Below are 19,630 nucleotides of genomic sequence, written 5' to 3'. Positions count from 1 at the left end.
GTTGAAATTGCAATTTGTGGATACATAATTAAAAATATATCTTTATAAAAAATAAAACCGTATATTTAAAGCTTTTAGTCATGTAAATATATATTTTTTAATTTCGAATTCATTAGTGGCGCTTAAATTTGAAATAAGATTAATCAATTGCTTCTTTCATTTTATTCTCCATCTGCGCATTGTAAAAGAGGGTGTTGTTTTCTTAGTTTTTAGTGTTTTCTTTTCATTCGGCTTGCTTGTGAAATTTGATGTTTGATCTGTGAATATGTGAGTTTTTTATTTTTCTGATGATTTAGTTTGAGTTTCTTTCCTAAATTTGTTATTTATATTTCCTGTTTTTTCCTGGACTTCTATACCAAACCATCGGGGTACTGAGGGAGTTAATTTAGGCATTTGCTTCTCCCTCAATTAGAAATGGTTTTGTTTTTCAGGAGGTACCGAGGCCGGTACCCCCTGAAGACGTCGGCTTCGGTGGTTATATTTTTATTTTTATTTCCTTCGTTTCCTTTATTACCTCAATTGCAAACTGTTATTTGAGAGAAGAAAAAAACATACCTTACATCTGGGCAGTTACGTTGAGTTTTTAACTTAGTTAACTTTGGAGAATTATCTACCCTGTATCAAACGTAACTCAACTCAAAATTTTTGATGGTTTTCTATGGATGGAACAACATAATCTTGATGGTATCCATCAATAATTCCAGCATGAACCATTATACAGGGTGTTCCAAAATTCTCTTTACAACTTCAAAAATTCATAACTTTGAAAATAAACAAGATATTTATATTCTGTCTTTTGCATGTATTACTGCAACTAATAAAGTTTTGTTTAGTACACTGCAACATGCGCACCATTGGTGGCCCTAAGCACTTCCAGTCTGTAATCAATTTCAAGCCAGGTGATGCAAAGATAATTTTGGAACACCCTGTATTTTTGATGGTTGACCAACATAAGTAACCATCATCCCAATGTATTAATTCGAACTGATTTATGATGGTTCAACATAAGAATATCAACTTGTTTTGATGGTCTGTTCTTGCTGAACCATAAGAAATTTCCATCATACTTTCTTAGAAATCAACTGTTGGGACGATCATGAACAACCATCATCCCAATGTATTAATTCGGACTGATTTATGATGGTTCAACATAAGAATATCAACTTGTTTTGATGGTCTGTTCTTGCTGAACCATAAGAAATTTCCATCATACTTTCTTAGAAATCAACTGTTGGGACGATCATGAACAACCATCATCCCAATGTATTAATTCGGACTGATTTATGATGGTTCAACATAAGAATATCAACTTGTTTTGATGGTCTGTTCTTGCTGAACCATAAGGAATTTCCATCATACTTTCTTAGAAATCAACTGTTGGGACGATCATGAACAACCATCATCCCAATGTATTAATTCGGACTGATTTATGATGGTTCAACATAAGAATATCAACTTGTTTTGATGGTCTGTTCTTGCTGAACCATAAGAAATTTCCATCATACTTTCTTAGAAATCAACTGTTGGGACGATCATGAACAACCATCGTCCCAATGTATTAATTCGGACTGATTTATGATGGTTCAACATAAGAATATCAACTTGTTTTGATGGTCTGTTCTTGCTGAACCATAAGGAATTTCCATCATACTTTCTTAGAAATCAACTGTTGGGACGATCATGAACAACCATCATCCCAATGTATTAATTCGGACTGATTTATGATGGTTCAACATAAGAATATCAACTTGTTTTGATGGTCTGTTCTTGCTGAACCATAAGAAATTTCCATCATACTATTTCGGTTAAATTTCATTCATCCATATAATTCCGTTAATTTATCATATCATATTAATTCGGTTAATTATTAATCATATTAATTCGGTTAATTTATTTCGGCTAAAATGAATTAAATGAATTAATTGAAGGTTAAACTGAATTTTAACCTTCTGACAAACAAGCTTTAAATAATGTCAGAAAAGTTAACACGTAAAATAAAATAAAAAAAAATAAAATTAAGATAAAATAAAGAAATAAATTAAAAAAATAAATTAAAAAAATGAATAAATAAAATAAAAAATAAAAAAAAATAAATAAATAAATAAAATAAAAAATAAAGGAATAAAATAAATTTTAGAACATTATTAATTTAAATTTTATTCAATTTTCAGGTGTCTCTCAAAAGGATAGAATTAAAATAATCTAACTGACATAGGATATCATCTAACATGACATGTTTGACATAGGATATAATAGTTAGGTTAAGTTAAAAATGTTAATTGTTTTTGATTAGCGGATTTTACAAAATATTGATTGCACTAGTAAAAACGGATTTGTTTTCATCAAATTTTTAATTTGAATTAAGTCAGTTTAATTAAGTTAATTTAAATTAAGTTAATTGTCTTAATTTTTTCTTGCTCTTATTAAATGAGTAACTTTTAAGTGAGTTCCATACCTTATGGAAACTATGTTTTCTCATTGTATTACACAGAAACAAAATCGGACATCAGCTCTCATGGTAGCAAAAATCAAAATTTTGCTTCACTTTTTTTTGAGAGGGGGAGGTAGCTTCATGTGAGTACAACTCCCCCCCCCCCCATAAGAGGAAAGTATGGACAGATCATCCATCAGGGGAGCCATCACTCAGGGTCAAGATGTGACATTCCCCATCCACTATGTCATAAAAAGTCCCCGAATGCTTTTTCAGGAAATGAAATAAAAGAAAAAAGAGGAAACCACCTTGTTGAAGTTGTGGTTAATATTTACTGTTTCACGCCTTTTACCGATGTATCACTGATTGATTGATTGAAGGTATACACGCACCAGTTTTTTTCCTTTTTTTTCAAACATCGTCAAAAAAAAAGATTGATGAAGCTTAAAAAAAAAATTTCTGGGTAATAATTTTTTTCTTTTTTTTTGTGCGTGTAGTGTCATTTCTATTTGAATAGTTATATTGCATTGCTCCATACTTTTTTCTTCGAAATTTTATTATTCATACTTGATGTTCCTTAGCTGCCAATTTTTTTTCTTAAATGACCATGAGGGTTAAATAATGGAAATGATATATTTATTGTACAGAAGTAAACGCATCTAATAACTTTGGATTTATTAATCGAATTTTCACATACAAAGACTTAATCTTATAGGTTCGAAGGCCTGAAATATGTTAATTAATGAGTGCAGACTTTAACTTTTGAGATCAAACACGAAAACGGACTTTCTTTGAAGAAATGTTAAATAATAAGGCTATGCAATAGGGTTCTGAAAATAAGGTAATAAAATAGGGTTCCTATAGTTAAGGCATTAGAGAGGTCGAAAGTTTGGACCCCTTAACTTTTAGATCTCAAAATCTCTGATTTGAAGGGAAAAAAAATTGCTGATACATTAGAATACATTATTTTAAGCAAATAAAAAATATGAAGAAATTATGGAGTTAAATTAAAAATTTATTAAAAAAATTAATTTACTGCATTTTTACAACCTTATACTAAATGACACTACATTGTTGTACTTCTGCAACATTGTCAAAAATGATGCAAAGATTGAAATATTCTAAAATTTCAATTCAATCTATTCAATTCAATTCATTCATCTTAATTTTAAAAACTTGAATATTCACCACCGCCATTTTTCACAACTTTGTCAAAAATGAAGTAAAAAAAATGGACACATTGGGCGTCTCAAATTAATATTTAACGAATAAAAAATGTTACCAAAACCTGACGAGCCATCATTGAAGAAGATGATATTAAAACATCAAGATTAGTATGATTGTTCTTATAATTGCTTATCAGCGTTTATCTGACAATCAAGCAGGCTTAAACTGTTTTATTACTTCATCATGTTTTAATAGCGTTTTTTGAATTTTTCCTCCGTTCAATATTAATTTAGGACCTTTAATGCATTTAATTTTTTTATTTACTTCATTTTTGACAATGTTGCTAAAATATACTTAAAGGGTCGTGGTCTCGGAACACCAAGGCGTACCCAAACTAATGGCCACAACTGTGAAAGCACATATAACTTACCAGAACAAACAACTTTCACTAAGGTGGAGTCAGAAAGCATAGGGAAACTCGTTAAAAATCTGAATAGTGGAAAATAATAAAGAGAGCAATAGATATTTATAATTGGATACACTACAACAAATACTCAAATGAGCAAAAACCAACTTTGCAGAGGTGGATCCTGCAGAAATTCAAGTTCCACCTAGTCTTGCAGCTACGGCATAATTCGCGTGTACTCTGGTCAAAGAATATACTAATCTTTCTATATTCTTTTCTTTGGTGATTGGATGGATAACATTAGACACAATGCTTTTCAGATGCTTCAAGGAAGAAATCTTCAAAGAACGGATCGGAAGATTTGGGAATCAAAAAACAAAGGCATCCTGACTCTCACTTTGTTTACCGACCCCATATTGTATGTTTTTTTAGAAAATTCTATTATGACAGTTTAGCTTCATTATTCCAATATGAATATAACTATTTCTTAAGTCTATACGAATGAATAGACTTAAGAAAACAGCGGTAACCATAAAGGATTCCAATCTTTAATGAGTGTGTTCATTGTTCTTTCACGCTGGTAGAAAATATTTCTCCCCTAGTGTCTTACCTACAGTCCCTGACCAAATTATTCGACTCACTATAAGATTCTATGTAGCATTTAATTAACATTTGTAACATTTAATTATCAGTACAGTACAGAACCCGTTATCCGGAAATCAGAAAACCGGAAAACCAAAAAACCGGAACGAAATTCGATAAATTTTCCCGCCATTTTTAAAAAAATTTTTTTTTTTTCCTCATAAGATTTTAGGATTTTTCTTTCTTTTTTGAAAGATGTTCACCTTACCATCATTTTGAAAATAATCATTAGTGTATTACTTCATCGTTTTTTCTTCTTTTTAAGATTATTTCCAATTTTTTTTTTTTTTTCAGTTGGGTTTAACAATAAAAAAACGGCTTTTTGTAGCGATTCCAAAAAACCAGAAAAATCAGTTATCCGGAATAGCGATGGTCCCAATCATTCCGGATAATCGGTTCCCTGCTGTATATACTATACAGCTTTATTCATTGACTGGAACTTTTTTTATGTGGTACTTGTTTACGTTCGTGTATCCAATTGGATAAATTAGACGATATATTATATAAATTAAATATGGAATATTATTATATCAAGCATTATATTAGTATATTATAATAATTAGATCCAATTATTTGAAGCACTGTAGTGTTTTAATAATGACATAATTTGCACGAGTTTATAGGCAATACTTTTATATTTAAACATGGAAGTAATGGGTCTTTATTCGAGAGACTTCTTACATACTTCCCATTTGTATTTATTTTTAACGTATTGCATTACAGTGTTAACCGATTGTTACAGGAATGTAAATAAATGCTAACCGGTTTCATCCGGGTAAAAACAATACAGTATCACCCGATAATCGTAATTTTGCATAGAATCTTAGAGTGCGTCTCATAATGTGGACTGTATTTTAAATCGAACTTTCACTCACGTTGATAGAAACCACTGCGATGGAATTCTTTTTTTGGAACAATATTTTGTCACCACTCCAAAGTTGCTACAAGGGGAAAGGAAAAGTGATGGAGGAGATAGGGTTACCAACAGTAAAGAATCCTGTAATCAAGTCCCTCCAAGGACAAGGTAGGGGTTCGCTAATTCAATCAAGGGACCGGCTGAGGGGAACGTCTCCCTCAACCCTTTCCCTCAGGAGAGAGTGTTCTTCTTTATGCCACCAAAACAATCACTAGAAGTGATGAAAACATGAGTTTTAGGTACTTTGCACACGATGTTGTATTTTGGAATTGGTGAATAGTAAAGTGTAAAACTTGAAAGTTACAAGCGATGTCTTACATTTTCGCATGTCAGAACTGTAGGAAATTTTTCACTGATGTTCTTGTTACATTTTTCAAATAGGGAGAAGATGGTTTTTATGGATTTATCTTATTTTCCTTAGATTTTATGACTAAAAGTCAATTTTTTAACTGTAAATTGTAATACATAGTTGTTTTTTTTATATAGCCGTAGCCGTCTTAGCACGCCAACATACACAGCTGTGGGGGTAGTTTAGAGTGGGTAGTTTCGGTCTTAAAGAGCGCGTTTTCAAAATCGTCATCTAATTTTAATTAATTTAAATATTCAAGTTCTTTTGTTTTTAAATAAAATGTTATTGCAGTTAATTAGCAATAATTTTTAAAGACGATCATGAATTATTCAGCCGTGAACACAATATTACTAAAAAAAAAGGAGGAGGAGGAAAAATTCCCTCATTCAGTTTATTTCTAGCATAAGTCAACTCATTAATATTTCAATTATATATTTTTTAATAAAGAAAATTTTGGAAAATGCAACCTTAAATTACCAGTATGACAAAATCGACTGAAAATAATAATATATAATAATAATAAATTCTTTCAGAAATTTTTGCTTTTATTTCAGTCAAAAAGTCTATAAAACTTATAGGTGCAATGTAAGTTATCGACCAAAATCCAAATTTATGTTAACTAAAAATAATAATGAAAATAAATCAGAAACGAATTCTTATATCTACTGAAACAGTTCCATAGATACACAGAATTCAGTGGATACACTTATATCTACTGAGGCCTTATGTATAAAATGTGTACAATACTTTTGAGAAGAATTAAAAATAAAGACTACATTATGAACCTAACAATTGCGATCAGTGATGCAAATTATAATATTGCTTTTTCAGGCAAACTGTAATGTTTTTTTCCCTCTCCATAACAAATTTAATTTATTACATTGTTTGATCATGAATCGTTTTCATCACGACTCATATCGGTTATTGTTTAAGTTTGAGCAATATAACCGATTAGGGTTTGCGCGTCGATTTACCGATTGTTTTGAAATTTTTCATAGTTTTCAATCTTTTAAAAAATTGTTACTGAAGCTTAAATAAATAAAACGATAGACATTTGATTTGGGTTTAAAAAGCAAAAGGAGAAAAAATTACGTAGAAGGTTTACAACAAAAAATGTCCGAAATGCACACCAGTAAGTGGGCCAAGCTTGTTATTCTTTTCGCCAGTGAGGAAGTTTTTCCATCAAATTAATTTAAGGGGCTTTCAAGTTCTTTCTAAGAAAATCCTTCATAACTATTACTGTTCTTATCAATAGAATGCTCCACTTATAACAAGATTATATGCAACGAACAATTTTATAGTGGCGGAGCATTACATATCGTAGTATGTATAAACAATGCTTAAAAGCTGGATTTGCTGTGAGTACAGAAGGAAATTTTTATTTATTTACTTTCACGAAAGAAAACTTTGAAAAGGAAAATAACGGAGCGTTTTTAGCCGGGGAATTTTCCTCACTTTTTTTCACATTTTTTTCTTCCTTTCCACTTTTTGGCAATACATTTCGATAGACAAAAATACCAACCGTGAAATATGAAGCAAATTTTATTTATGGACAAATTCGTCAAATGACATAGCATTTCTGCGTGATGCATTTTTGATGGTGAGTGTTGCCATTTTGACAAAAACTTCAAGTGCAAACGATAAAAATTCTATTCGAAAATGACTAACCATTATAGGAGACTAATGTTTCCCAACTAACTTCAGCCTGATTATTGTCTTTTCCACCATACCTTTTTTTAGTGTTTGCATGCTCTCTTAGGCCCCTCTTTCAATTTTTATAGCGTTGCCTACTACGTCAATAGCCATTTTCTCTAGAATCAACGCAAGGTGTTCTTGCCATTTTTCTCCGTTTGGCAAACGATATTTACTCGCATTATCTACCACTTTACGCGAGGGACTGGAAAGGAGGAGAAAAAGAAAAAGAATAAAAAAAAAGAAAGCCGCAAGATTTTTGGAGGATGTATTTTCGAGGATGGAGAATAATACACTTTTATTTTCCCTTTCGCATTAAAATCCCTTGCTTATCCAGTAATATAGGGACGTAGCTTTTCCATGTATACAATGAAACGTACTTAGCTTTTATGTTCACAACCGAATACGGTTGCGAATAAACTTGATCTGCGGCTAAGGAATAAAAAAAAGCAAATTCAAAAACTCCCTCATAACGTGGGCGAGGAAGAAAAAAAAAATATAAAACTTAAGATATTGAAGTGCGAATGGTGCTTTTGACACTTTAGTAAATTTTATGACTCTTAGCTTTTTTATCGCGGAATTTTGATGCAAAAGCTGTTTTATGCGTCCCTTTTTTGGCCGAGCAGAAGTAATATACATTATGAGTATTACTTCTTCTACCGGCGATATAAATTACACAATTGTTACTTTAATGCTAAACAAATAAACACTTTAAAAAATATATATTTAAACAGACATTAAATTTACCAAAAACTCAGATTAAATTTTAAAAAACGATGAGTTTGTTGATTAAAATTATGTACTTTTAACAGCAAGGTGTACTTTTAAATATGTAATAAGTATGTATTTTTTCACACAGGGTATCTCATAGATATAAGGACTCACTTTAAGGAAGGTATACCACATAAAATAAGGCTTGAGACTAGCACAACAACCCGTGGCTGATAATGTCATCGTACGCCGCTAGAGACGCTTCCCTATTATGAACTTTCTGTTCGCGCGCCTCTGAACAGGTGCATTTATGAAGCTAAAATACCTTAATTTTATGTTTTCTAAATATTATTGTGAAAAATTGAATTCTAATAGGTTCAGAAATAGTTGTTTTATCGTAATTTAATTATTTTGGTGACTCATTTCAGAGTTAAGTTAGTTGCCAAACCATTTTTAACACTAGATTGTCATTTTAATTGATTGTCTAGATTGCTTTTTAATTTCAATTGGAAGAACAATGACGTATATAATGACACAATTTCTCAGAATTTTGTGACCTTTTGTACAACATATAATTTTCCTTTATAGTTAATATTTACTAATAACTTGTTGTATGACTGTAAATAATATAAAAAATATTAAAAATTAATTTTAAACAAATTTCGTTACACATTAGTTATATAGGTACATACTAAGTTTCAGTCTTTTTAGTGTTAAAGGAGATTTAATCTCTTCTCTTAAATTTTTTATTTTTAATAATGTCAATACACGTAATGATTTATATCTGGCAGCATCTAATATCTCTCGATTTTCTTTTCTTTTTTTTTTTTTTTACTTCTGACATCAAAGCAAGCTGAAATGAAGATCTCGATTCTCAGGAGAGATTTTCTATAATTAATAAATAGTTAATATTTAAAAAAAACACTAAAAATTGCAATAACTTTAAAAAAAAATGGAATTCTGTTAAAAAAAAAAAAAAAAAAAACTTGGGTTCAGTTCAAAATTATAAATGGTTATTTCAACAAGTCAAATTTTAACTTCATTGTTGCCTTTCAGCGAGACGCAGATCGGCTTTCAGGGTATTTTTTACTACAAGTTTAAAAGTAGTCAATACTTTAAATAACTATCAAATATAAATTTTTTCATTTTATTTTATCGTACTCCGCACGTTTTTCTACATACCTTTGCAATTTCAAATTTCTAAGTTTTATAATTTTTGCACACCAAACGGAGCGCAACGAAAAGCTGAACCGCGGCAGCAGTAGCGCCGCTGTTCACGTTCTTTAATATAGACAGAAAGCAAATTGCGGAGCACACTACAGCACTGTAAAAAAAAAATTGTGTAATTGTCACCATTTTTGTGGTAGAGATAAACTAATTTATTTTTTTTAAAGTGACTAAATACTGACAATGGTTGTAATACAGTAAACTAAAATTTGTAGACACTTTTTTTTTGCGCTTTCACTGTTATAATTTTATTTCTCTTTTAAATTATTTTTTGTTTGTTTATTTATTGACAACACATATTTCTTTGAGTATTAGAATAAGTTTATGGCCCTAATGCAAAAACGTTTCCTTTAAAAACAAACACATTTTTAGAAATATGCTCGCACTAATTATTCTAAACAATTGATATTTTTATTATATTTTTTGCAGTTTTGTGCTTAAAAATGTATTTAGCTCATCTCAACATCAAAAATTGTGGCAATTATACACCAAAATTTTTTGCAGTTAAGAACAATAAGGGAAATAATACAGTATCAAAGTATTGTATCAATACCTCACGTTTCAATGTAGATGAAGAACTACTATTTGTTCATCATTTCAAAGCACAATTATTTTTTTTAAATAATAATAAAATCTCAAGATGTTGAAGACTTTTCTGCATTGTGGAAACAGAAAATAAGATAAAATGACGACTCGTGAACAAATGAGTTAACCTGATTTCATTTAGCATAAAACAATGTATCAACCATCATTCGAAGACGAAAAAAAAACACATAAATAAATAAAATGAAAACTAAGGAGAGATGTACTTTGTCTTCACGTGAAGAAGTAATCAGTATTGTGAGGGCGTCAAAAACTCCCTTTTACCCAAAAAGTAATGCCTTTAAATCTTGTTTCCTTGAAAGCTTGTTTAGTAGAAGAGGAGGAAAAGAAAATATATTATGGTATATATTTTGCGTTACATATATCCTTCTTCCTGGTCAACACAGAATGTCATAATTTTTGAAGAAGACGGATCGCCAGACGCTATTACAAATGTGTCACCTTTAAACAAAATGGCAGTCCCTCCCTCGGGAACAACATACAGAAGAATGTAAAAACATAGATGGGAACAGTCCGAGTTCCTAAAAAGGGAACATAGAAATCGTTAACTTACAATTTATAGGTTGCATTTTTCCCGACTTAGCTTCTTGTAAAGTTCTAAAAAGTGCGCTTCACTGAATATGGCTCATAGGAGGAAGTAACAAGGTGTTCCGTAATGACTACCCTTAATACATATTTTTAGTCAAAAATGAAGTTTAAAAAAGTATGCACATTAGGGACCGGTAATAAATATACAATTGGAAGGGGGGGGAATCAAAGGTCTAAGTTGGCACTAATACAGTCTAATTACTTAAACGTCTAATACAGTCTAAGATGGCACTGAAAATACCATAACTTGTTTGATTGCCTGCCCGGTGAAAACAGAGTGATTATTAGAGCCACCTATATGTTTCATCATGCAATTGGATACTAGTACTTCAAGAATATCAACAAACCCACACACGTGATCTATGACGTCAGAGTCAGCTGATCGTCCATAAACAAAATGGCGAGTTAAAGTTGAGCTAAGTTTTTCAACATAAGTTAGAATGTTAATTTAATACAGCGCTTTATCGCACGTTGTTGTTATTGTCGCACATTGCACAATTTGTTGAAATATAATTCTTTCCCAGATTTATTATTTGTTTATGCATTTTATTGTAACACGTGATATATTTTTGTTTTGTGTACCCAGCAACTTCATTGCATGATTTGTTTGTTTATGTTCTAAATGACTTCGTTCCCGTCTTTGTGTTAAGTAGGAAACATGGGGTGAAAGAATTGAAATCATTGTGAAGGATTATAGAATGTATCACTTATGAGAATTGATATTTGACTGGGTAAGTTAACTCGAAATAGAATGGAAAGAACACAAATAGAGTCTACGTTTAAACAACCAATCAGACTCGAGATACCCACACTACCTCACTTACCCATTGAAGTGGTTTTGATACTTTTTTCATTTTGAAAGATTGACAGATTTCGATAAAATTTTTGTTTTTTTCTTCGCTTTAATACTCGCTGTTCAAAAAGATAGGCATTATTGAATCAATTTATTTTGAATGAAGCATAATTTGGTTATGAACTATCTACGTGAAAAGAGAGAGCTAGGTTCAAATTCTTTTTCATCATAGGTTATAAATATTTAATGTGTCCTTTCTTTGCTGCAGGGCGGAAAATTAAGCAATGGCAATAGCCAATCTCGTCCCACATGCGAAAAAGCATATCTTATTTGTAAGATATTGAAATGTTGTTGTTAGATGTTATAAAATAACTAAATATGATTATGAAGAATAAATTAATTAGTGGAAAGCGGAATCAAGAGTTTTCCACATTTTTAATGAGCGCAATAACGAATCGTTTAAGTTCAAAAGTGTGTCACTCTCATTCTATTGCCAAATTTGTTGATATTTTAGTATCACTTATTGACTAGTTTCGTCAGATGTTGAAACATAAATAAATATGTTAATGAAAAAAAAAGATTAAGTTAATTATCTTAATTTTAATAATATTTTAAACATTTTAAGTAATTCTTTGTATTACAGTTTTTAAAATGATTGATTCTATTAACTCATTCGTTAATTGTTTGGTTGAAGTAACTTGATGTTTCAGATAGCGATATTATGTCAATTTAAGCGTACAAAAATTTTGCTGTTCTTCCACCAAAAATCTTAGCATTAAATGAATAATTCCAAGAAACTGAAGCGGTTAAGATATCACTTGATTAAAAAACTTCATTCACTTCAAAAATATGCAAATGGAAATAAAAAATCAACATGTTTCAAGCACTCGAAAATAGGTGCTTATAATAAAGACTTTCAAGACTAGAAAAATTTTCAAATGTTTCTTCTCGATCACGTTTGGCAAGTCTTGAGAATGGGAACAATTTCTTAAACGCTTGAAACATGTAGACTTTTATTTCCATTTACAGATTTTTGACGCCACAGAAGTTTTTTAATCGAGTGATATCTTAGTATTTTCACTTTAACGAATGCCTGGTACGTAATTTGCAGATGACCTAAGTAATTTGAGATCTTAATTTGCACATTAGCTAGATAATTTGTACAAAAAATTATTTAATTTTAACGAAAACATCAACCCCAAAATGTTGATAAAAACGTTTAATGTGCCTTTTTATTAGCATATCTATTTATATTTCGTAAAATAATTACTTAAATGAGATCCATCTTTTTAAATAACTGTGCGTTAATTTACGACCCCTAACGAGCATTTTTTTACTTCGTTTCTAAAAAAGATATATGTCAAGGGCGAAGATTAAGTGCATCTGAGGCTGTGTAAATAATTTTTTTTTAAATTTGCTAAAAAGCGAAGTACTTATTGAGAGACTAAAGCAACATTTTAATAATATCTTTCCAAAATTTTGAGTCATAGCTCCTATTATCAAAGATTATTTAGGAAATAATACTAATTTCATGTTAACTAGAGCGTAATAGCTAAAATACAGGATTTTAAGATTTTTTTTTGTACTCAATAATACATACGAACAATAAAACTGCAGTATTTATAAGCTTAAATTAAAAATATTTCCCATTCATGATCGATATCAAATGGACTTGAATAAGAAATTTTTATATTTTTGATTTCATAATTTCGAATTGTAACAGACATATAATTCTGTCATTTATTTTAAAACGGTGAGCTCATACCAACAAAAACTGAAAATTAGAAAAAGAAATGTTTAAAATCTTTTACTTTTAACGAGGTTTACTTCAATAGTAGAAGTAATACTAACTAACTGTATAGCAGTATTATAAGTGGTCTAACTTTTAATTAATAATAAATTCTCATTGGCGAAAAAACTACTATACATTTCGCTTGTAAATGTAGGGAAACGATCGAAACTTGCATAGCTATCGGGCACAAAACTCCAGTAGAGATAAGTGCTCTATTTAGTGAAAAAGTGGATGAACCTCGTTGATTGCAATATCAAATAGTTCATCTAAATCTGCCATTTACTGCAAGTTAATGAAACTTAGCAGTAAATGGCAGATTTTCCACATTATTGCAGAAAAAAATTCAAAAGAAATAGCAGCGCTTCTCCTCAAACATTATGAGACAAATGGTTGAAAAATACTATTCTGAATAAAAGATAAAAATTTTTTTTTAGATAAAACACACACAAAGAAATCAGCCAAAGAATAATTTCAATTATAAATATTTTATTTACAAAATTCATCTTAACAAATAATATAATTTTGTATAATAAACAACCTACTTTAAATTTAATAAATGATTAAAAAAAATACTTTGACGACAAATAAAAATTTAAACAGCTAAATCAAACACTGTCTTAAATGTATATCATAAAATAAATGAGAAACTCTAAAAACATCAATTCATAAATAATGCATTCAATAAATATTTAGTTCCAAAATATTTGGATTGAGTTTTTTTTTATTCTTGTTACAAAAAGTCCTTTTATTTAAAAATTTCTTAAACAGATCTTCAAAAAATAATAATAATAATAATTAGTTCATTATTTCTTGTAATGGTAGAGAATTCAACAAAGCTTTGTTCTTAAATTTTCAGTCACTCATTTCCTTTTTATAACAGTTTATTGAGAAAAATATTATTTAAATTACAAATTTTTATAGAAAATTTAAATTTTCGGAGGATAAAATATCTTGAAAAGAGGAGGATTCAGCAATGCATGGATTTCCCCCCGCTAAGTACCATAATTTGCAGAGTAACACAAGGAAACAAAAATGTAATCACACAAGATTACACACATGAGGATTAAATCTAATTTAACATACATACATAATTATTGGCAAGTTGATAGAATGCATCAGACCAAAGTTAGAAACATTTATGGTGATAGCAGTGTGGAAATGATAAGCATGTGCAGTAATAAAAATTTTTTTTTATTCTAACAAATTCAACCAGCAACCTAAAACACATTAAACACGTCTATACATGCAATATTCAAAAATTCATACTCGATCACTTAATTAGAGGAACATGCAGAGAGATAAAATTTTAAGAAGTGCATTTCAAGTTTTAAAAACTCAATTTTGTAAAAATGATTCGAAGGTGTTTTATAAATGGCTCTATTAGAGAATTTTAAGCTAAAAATTGATCAAAATTAACCTAAAAATTATCAAGAAGGGAGGAAGAAACTATGCAAATTAAAACATAATAAATTCATTTGTAAAAATTTTCATGTAATCTATTTATTAAGTTTTCAAATTTATGAAAAAGTTATAGCTTCATGAATAATTTTAGTTTTTAAAATTACAAGCTTTAATAAATTTTAAAATGAAAACAAATTCTATTACTTGGAATTATTATATAACATTATTAAAATAATTTAATTAAAATCATTAAATTCAAATAAAATCATGAGTACAAAAATTAACAATAATCGATTACGCCAAATTTTTTCAGAAAAAAATATTTCAATGAAAGCTAACATACTTGTAGAAATAATCACAATGCATTTAAACATCGATGATAGATAGACTGTGAAATTATACAATTTTCAATTATTTTTACAACACGAAAAGTCACTATCTCCCTTAAAATCAAAAATTTTTTAATAAAAAAATACATACATTATTAATAGGATGATAGAAAGTGGTGATAATAATTTATTCTCGAAAGAGTTAATCAAAAAGACTTAGGTTTGAAACCAAAGATTTTTCCTCTTGCTCGATGTATTTAATAATATCTAATTCTTTTAATCCATCTGTTATGCTAGAAGATGAATTATCAATAGATTCAGCTTTGTTAGCATTCTCAGAATCCAAATCAGTAGATCCAGTTTCAGAGCTCTTTGAGGTTTTTGGTGGCGGTTTTGGTTTCAGAGGTGGTTTTGGTTTCATCCCTCCTACACTTGGTTTCGGCGAAGTGACTGGCGGTTTAGGTTTTGAAACATTTTCATTCTTGTTCAAAAACACTTTACGGGGCAACACCTATACAACATATGCAAGTTTATTTAAAACTTTCAATCAATCATATTTTATTTAAAAGTATTTTTTATATAAATTAAAACAATCAAAAAAATAAAAATTCAAAGTTGCAATTTAGTAAAACTAGTACAACATGCGAATTGCTCATATTTCGTAAGATGAATGCTTTGTACCATTTGGATTAGAAATCAGGAAATTTTTTTTTTTTGAATAAGATTAATGTGAAAAACTTTGAAATAGGTAGAACACATTTTTGTATTAATACTAATATAAATCAATAAAAAGTACATTATGCTTTACAATTAATCATGCATAATTAGAGCAATGATTACTAATGGGTTATTACTAATGGGTTATTCGTAATCATTGCTCTCAGTATGAAAAAAGTACAAACACTATAGGTCCTTAACTAATATTCTAATATTTAAGCGAGATATCGTAACAAAAGAAACTGAAACTAATCTATTTAAGAAAAAAAAAATTGAAATGGAACAAAATGTCGAATGAATTTGTCTTTTATTCTGGCACGCATGCGAAAAAAATTTTGACCCACAAAAATGAATAATCCTGTTTTAAATAATTATTAGTAAGCTTATAAGTAGGAAAAAAAATATTTTTACGCATACTTACAATATATATATATATATATATATATATATATATATATATATATATATATATATATATATATATATATATATATATATATATATATATATATATATATATATATGTATATATATATATATATATATATATATATATATATATATATATATATATATATATATATGTATATATATATAAAATATTTTTGACCTACGAAAAAAAGACTTCAATTATAATTCCGTAATGACAGAGTTAACCTATAAAGCAAATAAAAAAAATAAATAAAATAATAATTTAAAGTGACACACACACAATAAAAAGTATGGTACTTCCTCTTAAGAAGATACACAATAGGGCGTGGCACATTCTGTATTATCTGCATCAGTAATTTAAAACACAGTTAAGACCAAGTTCAGGTAAAGCAAGAGTAAACCATGAGGTTTCAGGTGCTGAAAAAGTGTTTTTCTCAAAATACAGACAAAATAGAGCAGGATTACGTTCGCCAATGCGTTTATCCTGTCATAATTTGTTTGCTTATATTTTGAAGAAGAAAAGAAATCTTTTTTAGCACTTGAAACCTCATGGTTTACGTGAACTTACCTTTTTATATACTTTAAATTACTAGTGCACGTAAAGCAGAATTTGCCTAGATGCGTTTCTCCTGTGGTATAGTGTTCTCCTAAGAATAATTAATTCTGTAGAGAAAAGGGCCAGCCAAAAGAATCTTTCTGCTATTCTGATAATAATAATAAAAAAAAATAAGTTTCTTATGCGAAAAAAAAAAAACATAACAAAGTTAAAATACCTCTGGTTTTTTATTCTCGGTCATTTCTATCTTCCCTAAAGATTTCTTCCTTGGCAAGGGTACGGGTTTTGATGAGATAGTTGGTTCACTACTTTCTATCTTGACTTCAGATGGAGGAGGAACAATAGGTAAGGGCGACAAGTCCAGCAAATCATCCAAATTTTCCTTTGAGCTGAAACAATTACAGCTTAACTATTCTGTGGAAGCAATTCATTGATTCTAAAACTATCACAAGAACAAGTAAATTAGAATTGAGGAATGTCTCACTCTCTGTGTTAAAGTTATTTTAATGCTTATGCAGGGCCTGATCAAGAAATGCGGGGGTCCTAGGCACAGAACTTTCTTTATCTCTTCCTACCTACCACGCTTGTCACTAAGTGCCACACTTGAGTAATTTGACTTCAGATTTTTATATTTAGTTATTTAAAATAAAAATATTTGAGCTAAAATGATTTTGACACTGAATGTATTTAATAGCCTAAACCTACGTACAAAGAATAAAATGGGCAGGCCACGTAATCAGAATGGATGAAGACAGTACCACAAAAAGCGTTTTCAATGCCAGACCAGTTGTCACACGAAAAAGATGCAGGCCGAATTTGAGATAGATAGATGGCCTAGAGAAAGACCTTTCGGTCTTAAAAACTGGAAAACACTAACAGGAAAAAGGTTAGCCTGGAAAAAACTTCTTGAGAAGGCAAATGCCCACCTTGGGCTGTCGAGCCATTGATGATGATGAAATGTACTGATCGCAGGGCTTTAGTAATAAATGATATTTTTAACTGCTGAATAAAAATAGATGAAATATTGACTGAGTCATGTCAATCCGATCTTCATTTCTAGACAACGATTCAAATAAGTTTATCTTAAAATCATATAATTTCGTTAAATTCTTTTGGTTTTAAACTCTCAATTTAGAAAACAAACAAAATTAAAAATGTAATAATAACAGAGTAAAATAAATAGTATAGATAATACATTTAAATTTTTTAATATTTATTAATAATTTATTAATATTTTACTCTGAAAAGGCAAAAGCTGAACACGGTAAACTTTAATAAAACATTTATTAATGGATTCAGCATAAGAAATAGTCATTGGACCGCGAGACCATTATCCTCGAAAGAATCATCCGTCCAACTTCCTCATTCAGCAGCGCCCCTCTATTGAACTTCGATTGATTTCAATGTTTAAAAAACTATCTAATTAGTTATTCTTTAACTTGCAGTGCTGCGTGCAGCCAACTTCCAGCTTTCGATGTCGATAGTATTAATTGTTATACCTTCCCTAGCAGCAAAATATCTTGGGCCCTCATTGAACAAATATTCACGAAACTTGGCCCTATGTAGAATTGTCCTATTCACCCGGTATTTTACAGTCACTTTTCAACCCATATCGGCCCTATATAGAATTGTCCTATTCACCCGATATTTCACAGCCACTTTTCAACCCATATCGGCCCTATATAGAATTGTCCTATTCACCCGATATTTCACAGCCACTTTTCAACCCATATCGGCCCTATATAGAATTGTCCTATTCACCCGATATTTCACAGCCACTTTTCAACCCATATCGGCCCTATATAGAATTGTCCTATTCACCCGATATTTCACAGCCACTTTTCAACCCATATCGGCCCTATATAGAATTGTCCTATTCACCCGATATTTCACAGCCACTTTTCAACCCATATCGGCCCTATATAGAATTGTCCTATTCACCCGATATTTCACAGTCACTTTTCAACCCATATCGGCCCTATATAGAATTGTCCTATTCACCCGATATTTCACAGCCACTTTTCAACCCATATCGGCCCTATATAGAATTGTCCTATTCACCCGATATTTCACAGCCACTTTTCAACCCATATCGGCCCTATATAGAATTGTCCTATTCACCCGATATTTCACAGCCACTTTTCAACCCATATCGGCCCTATATAGAATTGTCCTATTCACCCGATATTTCACAGCCACTTTTCAACCCATATCGGCGCCCTATATAGAATTGTTCTATTCACCCGATATTTCACAGCCACTTTTCAACCCATATCGGCCCTATATAGAATTGTCCCATTCACCCGATATTTTACAGTCATTGTTCAGCTAATATAAGCCGTATATTGATTGTATATAGCCCGATATTGGCCTCCTATAGGACCCCTATTTAAAAAATCTAGACATCCCAATAGTGGTCCCTCGGTGTATGTTCATATAGGAACGCCCATTTTGAGACCCACTGGGGCCAAGGTAAGATGGCTGCTAGGGTTCTCTTTTATTAAATTTGTTAACTTAATTATTGCATTTTCCCCGTCTTTGCCCCACAAATCACTAGTAATAATGGAAAATGAATAAGCAAACAAACAGGTTACGGAAGTTTAAAGTAACATTTCCTGTTTACGATTTTTTTTTTAAATTAAAAAAATAAAATAACGCAACATAAATGGAGATCTTTCAAGAATCACCATCACTCATCCACGCAAACTAGCGTGAGCTCAACTTAAATGCGCCATTCTTTCTTATTCTCTCCCCTATACTGCATGAAAACTTCTGAAATGCAGCATCAAGTTCTGATCAATCAGAAAAGACGTCTCTCTCTTCTTTTTCATACTTAAAAATAATATTCATTTCATACTCAGCCGATGTAAAACAGCCG

General features: G+C 30.2%; 2 protein-coding genes across 2 annotated transcripts in view; both read right to left on the bottom strand.

Moving 5' to 3' along the window:
- LOC147816079 (uncharacterized) overlaps window positions 1-19,630 on the bottom strand; it is a 297,913-nt gene that overhangs the window by 210,503 nt on the left and 67,780 nt on the right. The gene's annotated exons all lie outside the window — the stretch shown is intronic.
- LOC107455744 (uncharacterized) overlaps window positions 13,792-19,630 on the bottom strand; it is a 38,217-nt gene continuing 32,378 nt past the window's right edge. The window contains exons 8-9 of the mRNA XM_016073425.5: window positions 16,970-17,141; window positions 13,792-15,558 (exon numbers count right to left, since the gene is read on the bottom strand). Of these exons, the coding sequence (XP_015928911.3) occupies window positions 15,250-15,558; window positions 16,970-17,141 (481 nt within the window). The 3' untranslated portion in view covers window positions 13,792-15,249. The remainder of the gene's footprint in view (window positions 15,559-16,969; window positions 17,142-19,630) is intronic.

This window comes from Parasteatoda tepidariorum, chromosome 2 (genome assembly GCF_982258835.1).
Source record: "Parasteatoda tepidariorum strain Cologne lab strain chromosome 2, Ptep-v5.0, whole genome shotgun sequence".
In the NCBI taxonomy this organism is placed as follows: domain Eukaryota; kingdom Metazoa; phylum Arthropoda; class Arachnida; order Araneae; family Theridiidae; genus Parasteatoda; species Parasteatoda tepidariorum.
This window is presented reverse-complemented; position numbering and strand designations above follow the sequence as displayed.